This window comes from Hylobates moloch, unplaced genomic scaffold (genome assembly GCF_009828535.3).
Source record: "Hylobates moloch isolate HMO894 unplaced genomic scaffold, HMol_V3 SCAFFOLD_4, whole genome shotgun sequence".
Lineage (NCBI taxonomy): Eukaryota > Metazoa > Chordata > Mammalia > Primates > Hylobatidae > Hylobates > Hylobates moloch.
In genome coordinates this window covers 136,818,157-136,831,765 of record NW_026652279.1, presented here as the reverse complement: position 1 = coordinate 136,831,765, position 13,609 = coordinate 136,818,157, and the positions used below count along the sequence as shown (strand labels likewise).

The 13,609-nt window shown below is 45.4% G+C and overlaps 1 protein-coding gene and 1 long non-coding RNA gene across 7 annotated transcripts in view; one reads left to right on the top strand and one right to left on the bottom strand.

Moving 5' to 3' along the window:
* The window catches only part of LMO7 (LIM domain 7), a 232,843-nt gene that overhangs the window by 212,542 nt on the left and 6,692 nt on the right, over positions 1 to 13,609 (bottom strand). For 2 of the 6 annotated variants that reach the window (XM_058437985.1, XM_032151031.2), the window contains exon 1: positions 5,310 to 5,687. The exons of 2 other annotated variants lie outside the window; for them this stretch is intronic. In XM_058437985.1, the coding sequence (XP_058293968.1) occupies positions 5,310 to 5,378 (69 nt within the window). In that variant the 5' untranslated portion in view covers positions 5,379 to 5,687. Of the gene's footprint in view, positions 1 to 5,309; positions 5,688 to 13,609 lie in introns of those variants that run through there. 2 more of the 6 variants (XM_058437986.1, XM_032151043.2) reach the window with 1 other exon arrangement.
* Positions 6,052 to 13,609, top strand: part of LOC116467353 (uncharacterized) — a 32,502-nt gene continuing 24,944 nt past the window's right edge. The window contains exon 1 of the long non-coding RNA XR_004247770.2: positions 6,052 to 6,217. This is a non-coding gene — a long non-coding RNA (uncharacterized LOC116467353). The remainder of the gene's footprint in view (positions 6,218 to 13,609) is intronic.

Genomic DNA, 13,609 nt, shown 5'->3' with positions numbered 1-13,609 from the left:
GCCCTGTAATCCCAGCACTTTGGGAGGCCAAGGCTGTCAGATCACTTGAGGCCAAGAGTTTGAGACCAGCCTGGGCAATACAGTGAAACCCTATCTGTACCAAAAAAAAAAAAAAAAAAAGAAAAGAAATACAAAAATTAGCCAGGTATTGTGGTGCACACCTGTATTCCCAGCTACTCAGGAGGCTAAGGTAGGAGAATCACTTGAACCCAGGAGGCGAAGGTTACAGTGAGCCAAGATCACACTACTGCACTCCAGCCTGGGCAACAGAGTGAGTTCCTGTCTCAGAAAACAAAAGTAAAAGAAAAAAGTGAGAGGAAAAAAGAAACAAATAGGCATTAAGACATTTCTTGGCCATTCAAACCTACCTTGAGAAATCCATAGTACTAGAAATCAAAGAGTGGATGCTTACCAAAGAAATGGAGATTAATGTGCTCTCTAGAAGGAACTCTCTTGAGTGATAAAAAGCATTCTGTATCTTGATTGGGTTCTGGTGACTTGGGCATATAGGTCTGACAAAACTCCTACAATGGTATACTTAAAATCAGTGCATTTCACTGCAGGTAAAACGTTACCTCAGTAAGGTACCTGAGTAAGAATAAATTACTCTGAGCAACTTCTGGAAACTACGCTGTCTGCAACTTCAAGATTTCACACACGACAAGTTAAAAAAGGCCAAAATGTTCCAGCCTAGTGGGCAGATGGGTTAACTCCACTGCAGCCTCGGCTCAAATGCAGCCTTCTCTGTGTGCTTGCCCTGACTGACCAGGTGGACTCAGGCTGCCTCCTCAATGCCATCATGATGCACCGGATGAACTTCAGTACCTGATGGCATTGCTGAGTTTGTCTGCACATCTGCTTTTCATGGGGGCTGCCTCTCTTTGAAGGTCCAGGTAAGGGCTAAGAATTTGGTGACTGAATCTATAAACCCGGCAAGTTTCTGGCACATAGTAGGCACATAGTAGGTATTTTTTGAGATGACTAAATGTAAGTCCCCATGAGGGAAATCATCAAGTGGAGGGCAGTAGAGTAAGGTGACTCAGGAAGAGGGTTGAGGCAGAAGAGGAAATGCTAAGTAAATAAACAAGTACACACTGGCATGCAGATGAAGACACATCCTGTAGCAGGTTCCAACCAAACAACTGCAACCAATAAAGCTTAAGACACTGAAGCAAGTTTCCACTGGAAGAAGAAATGAGTTCTGGTCCTTAAAATCCTACTTTTTAATGTTGTTAAAGCTATAACTTTATTTGTACTTTTATTCAACAAGCATTTAGCAGGCACCATGCCAAACAACCAATAAATAAGATACGATTCCTGCCCTCAGTTAGCTCATAGACTAATACAGAAAAACGAATAGAACCACACAATGCAAAAAGAGAGATTTATGTGAGTAAGACAGGAGAGAAAGGAATGGGTGGGGCTGGACGTTTGGCCATTTCGGGAAGGCTTCCCATAAAGGTTGATTTTAGCCCAAGTATGGAATAATGAAGAGGTGTTCACTAGGTTACAAGGAATAAGAAGTATTCCATTCATACAAAAACATGGAGGTGACAAAACTGCATTCTGTGCAAGGAGAAATACAAGCAACGGATTAGGGAACATTTGTTGCTCTACCATCAGCATCCATCTAACTGGCACAACCACCAGGGGAGATTAAGAGGAAAAAACTGAGACCTACAGGATTTAAATAGCAGAGCCCGGGCCAGACGCGGTGGCTCACGCCTGTAATCACTATGGTAAATATTTGTTAGAAATTGTAGTATTACAAAGCAATTCTTATGCTAGCTGCTGCAGCTAAAATCATTGGAAGACTAAGAGTACAATTCCTTCACACGCAACCCTTTAAAATGATTTCAGCTGCAGCAGCTAGCGTAAGAATTGCTTTGTAACACTACAATTTTTAACAAATATTACCATAGTGTCTTAATATCTGTTGATTGAAATTATATATAATTACTAAAAATACTTCCATTAGCACCAAAGGCAAAAAAGTTAAAACGTGGTGAACAGCACATCCCTGAAGGATAAAACTTGGAGCAGGTGGAGAAACAGACCATTTAGAAGTGAGAAAGGACTCATATTCTAGTGCCAGACTTGGCAATGAGCTCAGGTTGGCATCCCTTACAGGGTGACAGCAATACTGAAAAAATCCAATCCAGAGATAACAGGAAGGGCAGGTGAGCAGAAAGGTAGTGAATTAAATTAGCCTGTTCTGCTCCAGCCATAAAAATTACTATTGCATTTGAACCTCAACCTAGATAGCAACATTAACTTATAGACTAGAAAACTGACCAACCAATGCAAAGTGCTACATACCGCAGTTTCAATCTCATTAGTATTTTGTCTGTTTACCACATGGCTTTTGGATGACCCAAAACAGAGAGACAAAGGCAACTATTAGGCATAGAAAATTAAAAGGTACTGCAGAAGAGGCCTAAAATTAGAGTCCAGGCTGTATTTTCCACCACTTCATCAGCCATTGCATAGCCTTGCTAGAATCAAGCTTCTCCTCTGCCTTTGCCTTCAAACCATTACTTGGTTTTAAACTAGTGTTTAATCATAAACCAGCCCTGCTACATTATTAATGTATCAAACAGCCTTTCCAACCACGTAATAATCCAATATCATTATGTTGAGCTATCTTAAAGGGTAGCTTTCCCACATTTGCTTTGAATTGCAAAATTAGCATGAGTGGACAAACCAGTTTTTATATATACTCAAGTATATAAGTACAATTTGAAATAAATAAAAACAAGATTCATAAAGTGATCATAATTGGCAGAATAACAACCACTAGCTCTTACCTCACTCTTTCTCCTCCACTCTAAAAAATAAACTTTGGTTATGAGAATAACACATTAGCTACTAAAAATCACAGATAGAAAATGGAAATGGCAAGGAGATGCTGACATGGAGTCCAGTCATTCAAAACTTTACAAGGTTATTGGAGTTATTCAAAGTTGCGAATATAAGTAGATTATATGTAATACAGATAGAATATATTATAATACATACGTATATATGTACATACATATACAATGTATACATTTAAAAACCCTCCTGTATTTCAGTAATGTGTAAAGGAATAGGGCAAAATGTAGCACGAATATCAGCAAGCAGGGGAAAGAATACTTTACAAATACACATTGGAATCAACCTTTTATCTTCAAATTAGGGGTTCTTAAAGAGGTTGTGGTGATTACAGAGTCATTCATCCTGCTTCTTTTGGCAAGTACAATATTTTAAAATATGTGCTTTGGTGGCAAAGGCGAAGCTGACAAGAGAGATAAATGTGGACACTGGAGAAACAAAATAGCCCTAACAGTGAGCACACTGTGGTCATTTCAAATGCCCAGAGTATACTAAAAGTATCTGAACATGTAAATTACTCATATATACACAATGAAGGCAAACATACTGCCTTGTTCCGAGTGGGATGAAAAAAAATTTTAATTTCATTAACTATATTAAAAGGATATGACAGTACCTTTAGGAAGATCCAGCTCTCTGCTAACGATGAACAAAATACATTATAGAGGTGCCAAATCATTGCTGATAAACACCTTTACATAGACTGCGATGAGAGTGAAAACAGACCACAAGTAATATGCGCAATGATATCTTTTATCACAATACACTTTCCCTCCGGTTCATTATATACAAATTTCTTGGAGAAAACCTACATAATTATGAGCAAGCAGGGACAAAAAAGGAATTCATCGTTTTCCAAAATGTGCTTACTAAAAAAAAGGGAAGAGTGGAATCATTCGTATTCACGTTTCCTGAAGCAAATACAAAGCACGCAGATGCAAACTCCACACAGAAGCCATGTATGACCAAAACATGTCCCCACGTCTCCCCTTCTCCCTCCTTCAATCCCCAACACTCAAACACAAAATGGCAAGTTTGTTTTCTAAAATTATGCAGAACACACACTGCTAATGGAAAATTACAGTTGGAAGTCTTGGCTTTTCAAAGTTTATGAATGAGGGAAGTTATTTCTCTTAACTATATTGCTGGAATTTTTCCACTCTCATTTCAATTCAAAATACAGTGTTTATTCTTCTCTCAGCTTCCCATGCCCCTCCCTTCACATCTTTCTAAGTCACCTTCAGACCAGCTCAAAGTTTCAATCTAAAAAGACACTAAAAGCTCATTCCTTAGACCTCCCTACTGTCCCGTGGGTAATGCTACTCACATTTCACATTCCTTTATTTAGCGTAAGAAATGTAACATTTATTCTTTCTTTCCACACACATACATGTATTTCTTTAAGGAAAAATAAATTATTTTCAAGTATTGTTCGCTTTGGAATTCTTAAACATGTTGTTTTTTCCGTGGAATAATCTTTAAGCCTAATTCGAAGTTTTAAATACGTTAACTAAACCAGCACGTGGCATCAATAACTCCTAAATGACTGCAGGGCTTGTGCACGCCACAATTTTCAGCAGTTGTTCCTGATTCACATCTGCTTGGAAGACTTTTGCCTCCTTTTAAAAGTCATCTTTTGCGTCCAGTGGAATAACGGCTAGAAGTCCTGATGTTAACCTTCTACAGATAAATGTAACCCCAAGGCGTTAATGAAGAGACCCGCTCTTTTTCAGGGGGAAGGAAGGGAATGGAAGATCTTTTTTTGTGTCTGTGAGGCACAGCTGGGAGGGTAACAACTCTTCAGCGAGTGATCCTGGCACCTCAGTCTCATCAAAGCCAAAAATGAAAAAGCACATGCCCCGGCCCCTACCCCCTGGGCTTGGATGCGGCCCCAGAGAAATCATCCTTCCAGGTGGGCCTTCGGTGTGTTACCTCCTCCACCTGCCCTCCCACCCACCCTTCTTTTCTGCTCCCCCCTCCACACTGAATACACTCGCTTCTCAGGTATAAGATGAGCATCCCCACTTCTAGGCACCCCGACGGAATGCACCCGAGAGCCCTGGCCCAGCTCTGCACCGCGCGCTCTGGGCTGTGCCCCGCAGAGACGCCCTGGGCGAGCCAAGACCGACTGCGCTGCTCCTTCAGGACGCGAGGTGCCGGCACCCAGCGGGCGAGCGCCCACCTCTGCCCTAAGAAGCCAGTAACACCGTCGGGGGGCGGGGGTTAGGGCAGCGCTAATCTAAGCTGGACATTAAGATGCAGGAGCGGCAGAACCCGCAGAGTCCCCAAAAGTGCACAAGCAAACCAGCTTCTTCGGGCCGGCTGGGTCGCCGAAGGAGGCTAAAGTGCAGAGTGACTGGGGCTGCAGTCACCTCGCGACGACCGCCCCGAGGTAGTCAACACCTGCGGAAGGGAGAGCAGTGAAAGGCACTCACCTCCACCCATCTCTGAGCCTCGGCGAACGCCACGGAGCAGTTGGCCTCTGCCTCCTCCAGCCCTTCCATGGCTAGGACAAGGGAGGGAGAGAGAGACTCAGGGGATGCGTGGAGGGGCGGGATTGTCCACGCGCGTCTGGGCCCCACGAGCGGGGAGGGCACGCGGGCCGCCGACAACTCTGGCTTCCGCTCCGGCTGCGAAGGCGCCGGGGCTCTCGTTCCCTTTGTTGCGCTCTGCAGTTCGTTAAGGTCTCGAATCTACACGAACGTGAAGACCTGGCTTTCTCTAAACTCCTGAAAGCGACCCAAGGTCCGCGGGGACCCGGGCAGTCAGGCAGGACGCGGGAAGCGAAGTGGGTGCCCAGAGGCAGCGCACGGCACCAGCCCCGACGACAGTCTGGACTTCAAAAGTCGCAGCGCCGCCGCCGTCCTCCCCGTGGTGGCCCCGCCCCGGCCCACCCCACCGCCCGCCCGGGGCCTGCCGAGTCGCCGCTTCCGTCTGCCCCTCCCGTGGCTCCCCGGGCTCCCGGCCGCGGCCGCCTCTGCGGTCAGACTGTCTGGCCCGGGAGATGCCACCGTCCGCCAGGGGCAGCGGCTCGGGCCCCGCTCGGGTTCCCGCGCCGCCCGCACAGCCCGCGGCTCCGCCCCGAGGGGATGCGCCCCCGCGCCCGCATCCTTCCCGCACCCGCCCGCCTGGCCCCTGCCCTCTCCCGGGCCCCTGAGAGCGGCGCCCTCCCGGCTCGCGGCCGCCCGGCCCGCTTGACATACCAGGAATAGCTGCACACAATTGTACCTTTCCCGGCCAAGAAACCTCCCCCGCTGGGGAGCGCGGCCCGCCGCCCTCACCTGAGCCCCGGCCAGCCGAGCCCGCTACCCGCTCTCCCGCCGCGATCCGGCCCAGCAGCCAGGTGCGCGCCGTCCCCTCCCACGCTCCCCGCCCCCTGCGGCGGCCCGGCCCTCCGGCGGCAGAGGAGAGTCGCGGCCTTGGCACGTGCGGCCGCTTCCCCCGGGCGCAGTTTGGCCCCGCTCCACCCGGCTTCCAGGTGGGTGCGGTGGAAGGAGGGTCCCTGCCCCTCCACCCCGGCTCGCCGCTGAGGGTTCGAGCAAGCGGGAGGGTTCCTTGCATTACCCACTTCCCACCCGCTCAGCCCAGTTTAGGCCGTTTGATGATCGCCCTCGCGCTGAGCATCAAAATTCCCACCCTTCGTGGTTTGAGGACACTCCGGGGACAGCGAGGTGGCAGGTTATGCGGTATCCGCAGCGGCCCTGGGTAGGTGTGCTGGGCCGGGGGTGCGGGGGGTGGGGGTGAGCGGGAGGCACACGGGTCGGCTTGCGCGGGTCTTTTTCACACCAGTGCTCAAATCAAGTCTCCACAAAGGAGCCTACTCATCTGAGCTCCCTGGTCCCTCACTCCACGCTCCTGAGGCACTATCCTGGCCACAGGCTGATGGCTTCATCTTTGGAGAAAGATAAAGACCGGTTCTTACTCTGCTGAAACGAAAGCAAACTCTTGTTCTTATTTTTCTGGTTGTTTTTATGAAGAAAAATGTCAGATATAGAGCAAAGACCTAAAACCTAGCGTCTGTATTTAACAACTGTTTGCCTTTTGCCTTATTTATCACCTTTTCTGCTGGAGGGTTTTATTTTTTAAATTGTGTTTACTTTCTGTTTTTGTTTTTGTTTGTTTTGTTTTGAGATGGAGTCTCACTGTTGCCGAGGCTGGAGTGCAGTAGCACCGTGTCGGCTCACTGCAACCTCCGTCTCCTGGGTTCAAGCAATTCTCTTGCCTTAGCCTCTCGAGTAGCTGGGATTACAGGGGCCCACCACCATGCCCAGCTAGTTTTTATATTTTTAGTAGAGACGGGGTTTCACTATGTTGGCCAGGCTGGTCTCGAACTGACCTCAGGTGATCCACCCACCTCGGCCTCCCGAAGTTCTTGTTTGTTTGTTTTGAGAAGGAGTCTCGCTCTGTCGCCCAGGCTGGAGTGCAGTGGCGCAATCTTGGCTCACTGCAAGCTCCGCCTCCCGGGTTCAGGCCATTCTCCGGCCTCAGCCTCTCCAGTAGCTGGGACTACAGGCGCCCGCCACCATGCCCGGCTAATTTTTTTGTATCTTTTTAGTAGAGACGGGGTTTCACCTTGTTAGCCAGGATGGTCTCGATCTCCTGACCTCGTGATCCGCCCGCCTCAGCCTCCCAAAGTGCTTTGATTACAGGCGTGAGCCACCGGCCCCAGCCGTTCTTGTTTTTTAAAAGACAGCTCTGTTGCCCAGGCTGGAGTGCAGTGGTGCCATCATAGCTCGCCTTGACCTTAAACTCCTGGGCTCAAGCGATCCTCCTGCCTCAGACTCCCAAGTAGCTGCGACTACAGGCAAGTGACACCACACCCAGCTAATTTCTGTATTTTTTGTAGAGAGAGGGGTCTCACTATGTTGTCCAGGATGGTCTCAAACTCTGACCTCAAGCAGTCCTCCTGCCTTGGCCTCCCAAAGTGCTGAGCCATCACACCTGGTGGAGAGTTTTAAAGATAGGAGATTTCACCCCTAAATGGTACAATATACATATTATTTTTAAAAGGACACTCTCCCACTTTGGGAGGCAGAGGAGGGCGGATCACAAGGTCAGGGGTTTGAGACCATCCTAGCCAACATCGTGAAACCCTGTCTCTACTAAAAACACACACACACACAAAAAAATTAGCTGGACGTGGTTGCACTATCTGGGAGGCTGAGGCAGGAGAATCGCTTGAACCAAGGAGTCAGAGGTTGCAGTAAGCCAAGATCACACCACTGCACTCCAGCCTCGGGACAGAGCAAGACTCCATCTCAAAAAAAAAAAAAAAAAAAAAAAAAAAAAGGAAAAGACACGTTCCTACATAAACATAATGCTATTTTCACACCTAACTAAAACTAACAATAATTATCAACTTATATCAAATTCTTCCAACTGACCCAAAAATGTCTTTTACAGCTGACTTACTCAGACCAGGATCCAATCCATGACCACCCATTGCATTTTAGCACATCTTTTTTTAACCCAGAAGAGACTCCTCCTCCTCCACACTCCCCCTTGTTTTGGAATGACATTGCCTTATTGAAAAAACCAGGCTGTCTTCTGGATTTATCTTAGGCTTCTTTGTGGTGTCTTCAACATATTTCTCTTCTCTCTGTACTTCCTGTGCTCTGGAAGTTAGCTCTAAAAGCTAGATTGGAACCTATCTCTTCTGAGTAAACAGTTCACCACCCATATTCTTCCGGATTGGGGTGATGGTTTTTGTTTGTTAGATTCATTTTTGTTCAACCACTTTTTACTGGCACTATCTCTAGTCTGTGGGTCCGTTTAGAAAAGCTGATGAGCAAGCTTCAGGAATACAACTGTTCCTGCTGAAAGGGAGGCCGCTGACTGAACCATCTCTTTCCCTCTTGGCTACACTCTGATCAGGCCAAACCCCAAAAGAAAATGGAATGATGAAAGAAAATGGAAACATATTTCTCTCTTGTTGGCTATACAAAAACTTTTAAGTGCGGCGAGGCACAGTGGCTCACACCTGTAATCCCAGCGCTTTGGGAGGCCAAGGCGGACGGGTCACTAAGCCAGGAGTTCAAGACCAGCCTGGCCAACATGGTGAAACCCGGTCTCTACTAAAAATACAAAAAAAATTAGCCGGGTGTGGTGGCAGCCACCTGTAATTCTAGCTACTTGGGAGGCTGAGGCAGGAGAATCACTTGAACCCGGGAGGGCAGAGGTTGAAGTGAGCCAAGACCGCGGCACTGTGCTCCAGCCTGAGCAACAGAGCGAGACTCCATCTCAAAAAAAAAAAAAAAAAAAAAACCAAACTTTTAAGTGGTTAGTGAATACCTCATATGTGCTAGATGTTATAAGTGACACAAAATTTTAAAATTCTAGATGCTGAATCCTATGCATTATTCAGTCCAGTAGGACATTCTGCAAGCTTCACAAGAATTATTATTATTAGAGTTGATATATACATACATTACACTATTTAAAGCCACTGCTGTGTAACTAGCTTTGGGGGCGGCAGCCCAGAATGTTAAGAAGTGCACAGCCTTGGGGATCTGAATGCCTTACAATATTAGCAAGCTACCAGAATCACTAAGCTTCAATTTCTTCATCTGAATAATGTGATAATACTTGAAAGGATTGTTGTGAGAATTAAGTATGATGGTGGATATAAAAGCCCCAAGGCATTGCTTAGCATAGAGTAGGCACTCAATAAATGAAGGTTGAAGGTTATTTCCCTTTGGTCTCTCTAACAGTGTGTCAGATTTTTCCTAAAAAATGGGGATTTCATGTATTTGTTCAAATAGTTACATGGAAAGGTTGGAGGGTTTTGCAAATCCTGTTTCAAGTCAGCTCAGGCACCAGTCACTGCTTGGCCTCTTGAATGTTGAAAGTTTGCAACTCAGAAGACCCAAATATAATTCTTTGCCTCCTAATATCAGTCATTAGAATGTTTTACCCTTCTGGAAAGATTTATACAGCTCTGTAGAGAAAGGTACAGCACCTGCCTTAGGAGTTTGAGATGTAATTCAAAACAATAAAACATCAAAATTTGTATTTATTTTCCAAAGGAATTTGAGATACCTTTCAATATTTAAAACTGTAAGACAGTACAATTGTCATGTATTGATGCATTAGTGATGAACTCTTGATGGGAGAAAGGGGTACAATCTTTCTGGAAGGTCACTGGGCAATAAATATAAAAAGTTTTTCAAATGCCCACACTCTGTCCCAGCAATTCCCCTTCTTGGAATTTATACCAAGGACTTGAGCAAACATATATGCACAGAATGAGTAACGGCAGTAGACACAGAGACGCCCCATAGGAGTGTCATAGGAGGACTTGCTTCACAGGAGGACTTGCTACTTGCTGCCCAGCCTTGGAGAGTGTGGTTAACAGATACCCCCAGCTATCAGCTCCTTCAAAGTTGGCCTCAGCTGCAGAGTGCAGCCTCATGTGAGGTCCTTCCCCTCCCAGGACAGCCCTCATCTGGTCAGTGAATGACTTAAGATTATAAAAGCCCAGCCATTTCCACCCAGTGGGACAACACTGATAGGCCTTTACAGTAGACCCCGGGGTCTGCTGAGGCTGCAGGACTGTACCACAGTTCACCTTCTCCCTCTCCCACCCCTGCTTCTTCCCTCTTCCTTTCACAGGGATCCAGCCCTAGTTAATATCTTATACCTCCAATGCCATTTCTGTCAGCTTCTGAACACTCAACCTGTGATGGCATCAAGCATGACATGTTAAGAATGAGAATCCCAAAGCTACCAAAACCTCCAACAATAGAGATGGTGGAGTAAATTATGGTTCCTCCATAGTGAGATATTGTGCAGTCATTAAGAATGTAAAAGGAGGCCAGGTGCGGTGGCTCACACCTGTAATTCCAGCACTTTGGGAGGCCAAGGCGGGTGGATTGCTCAAGCTCGGCAGTTCAAGACCAGCCTGGGTAACATGGTGAAACCCCGTCTCTACTAAAAATAGAAAAATTAGCTGGGCATGGTGGCACATGCCTGTAATCCCAGCCACTTGGCAGGCTGAGGCATAAGAATTGCTTGAACCCGGAAAGCAGAGGTTGCAGTGAGCCGAGATCGCACGACTGCACTCCAGCCTGGGCAACAGAGAGAGATTCTTCTCAAAAAAATAATAATAAAAAGTAAAAGGACATGCAGTGGCACAGGGAAAGAGTTAAAATATATTGCAAAGTGAAAAAAGGCAGGCCAGGCACAGTGGCTCACGCCTGTAATCCCAGCACTTTGGGAGGCCAAGGCAGGTGGATCACCTTGAGGTCAGGAGTTGGAAACCAGCTGGGCCAACATGGCGAAACTCCGTCTCTACTAAAAATACAAAAAAAAAAAAAAGGAAAAAGAAAACAGGCAGTGTATAAAGCACCTTAGTCTGGGTTTGTATTTTTTAAATGTTTAATTTTGGCCACATAGAACAATTTGGGTAAAACATCACTGAACTTTTAACAGTGGCTATTTCTTTTTTGTTTGTTTTGTTTTGTTTTTTGAGACAGGGTCTCACTCTGTCACCCAGGCTAGAATGCAGTGGCACTCATTGCAACCTCAGCCTCCCGAGCTCAAGCGATCCTCCCACCTCAGCCTCCTGAGTACCTGGGACTACAGGTGCATGCCACCATGCCTGGTGAAATTTTTGTGTTTTTTGTAGAGACGGTGTTTCATCATGTTACCCAGGCTGATTGCAAACTCCTGAACTCAAGCAATCCACCTGCCTCAGCCTACCAAAGTGTTGGGATTACAGGCGTGAGCCACTGTGCCCAGCCACCAACAGTGGCTATTTCCAAGTGGAGATTTTGTACTTCTCTCTCTTTTCCAAGTGTTTTTACAAAAGACGTGTATTACTTTTATAAATGAGAAAATCTGTATGACACAAAAATAAAACTGGCTTTCCATATCTGCAGGTTCTACATCTGCAAATTCAACCAACTATGGATCTGGGGGTAGGGAGTAAGGGAAACAATGAAAAATTACAACAATTAAAAATAACACAAATGTTAAAAAAAAAACAGTATAACTACATAGTATTTACATTGTATTAGGTATTATAAGTAATCTAAAGATGATTTAAAGTATATGGGAAGACTGTGTAGGTTTTATGCAAATACTATATCATTTTATATGAGGGACTTGAGAATCTGTGGGTTTTGGTATGAACAGGGGTCCTAGAACAAATTCCCCCAAATCCTGAGGGATGACAGTATGTCCGAATTTGACTTCTACTTCATCCCACAAATTTCAATCCCTTCCTGCCTTTCCTGATTTGGTAAATGGTACCATGCCTAAAATTTGAGGGTCATGCACGACTTTTTCATCTCTCATGCCAACCCCATTCCCAGTCTTGTCAATTTTATTTCTACTACCTTAGTTAAGTCTCTCATTAGTGCTCAGCTAGATTTCAGAAACAGTGATGACCTTCTTGAAATCTAACTCTTAAACCACCAACACACTCCCGACTCCTGCCCCAATTAACCCCTCTTTAAAGGACTCCCAGTGGCCTTTAAAAACCATCTGACAGTTGCCAGCACATTAAGTGGTGTCCTTCAGGATCTGCTCCTTCCCGCTTCTCTAACCACGACTTGACCTGTGCATCTCCCTTTTCCAGAAATGTGTTTCTCTCCGTTCCTTTGCCTTGCTTTCTCTTACCTATTCTTCCAGGCTCAATTCAGGCCTCTTCCTTCTCAGAAATCAAAAAGCTTAGCAGATCCTCCTGAGCGAGATGAGGCATATCTTCTTTATGCAATCATAGCCCCTTTCACAAGGTATTATATTGCCTCTTTTCCTCATTGAACCATAAGCAATTTAAGAGTGCCTAGCTTGGTGCCTGACACATATCTAGTATTCAACAACTGTTTATTAACTGGAGTGTGTATATGTAAAACCTATAACTTAATGTACAGAATTAATAAAGCATTGATAACAGCAGAGTAGAAAATATGATTGCTTAGTGCCACTGATACAAGAATTTCCTTACAGGAGGGTCTCTCAACAGAAAGGCAATTGACAATCCAGGTCGGATAATTCTTTGTTATGGGGATTGTCCTGTGCATCGTAGGATGTTTAGCAGGATCCCTGGCCCCTACCCACTAGAAGCCAGCAGTTTCCCTGTAGTAGAAGTGATAACCAAAAACGTTTCCAGACACTGCCAAATGTCCCCTTGGGGCAAATCAGCCCCTGTTGAGGACAACTGTTCTACATGGAGAAACTGGCTTTGTTAGAAAATGCTTTTCTACACTAAAAGTGAACCTTAGGCCCAAGTTTCTTGCAGCAAGTGGTGGGGTAGGGTGGAGAGGAGTTAGGATGAATTGGGCAAAAAAAGGCTACTCTGTGTTGTAAAGGAAGAAGGGATGGGGCTGAATGGTGTGTGGGCAAAGATTATAAGAGAAGAGGTCCTGTTGGCTGGAAATAATTGAAAGAAGAAACAGATATAGTGGGAGTTCTTCTAATAAAAGAACTGAATTTTGTACTTTGATTGGTTATGATTCAAAAAAGCATCTGCCCTTATAAGTTCAGAAATAACCAATATATGGATTATGTGTGTATTTCTCATGCTTATATGACAGCTTATTTAACACAAAGAAAGACTCCTAGAAGGTAGATTAAAAATATGTTTAATAAGAATTATACTTATCCCATCTCTACCCCATTTCTACCCACAAAAAATACATCCTTCAGTGTCAGTAATAAAAAGATGTGATGTTGTCAGTACTTACATAATGGTATTCAGACAGGAAGGTTCAATTCTATACTTGGAAATCAA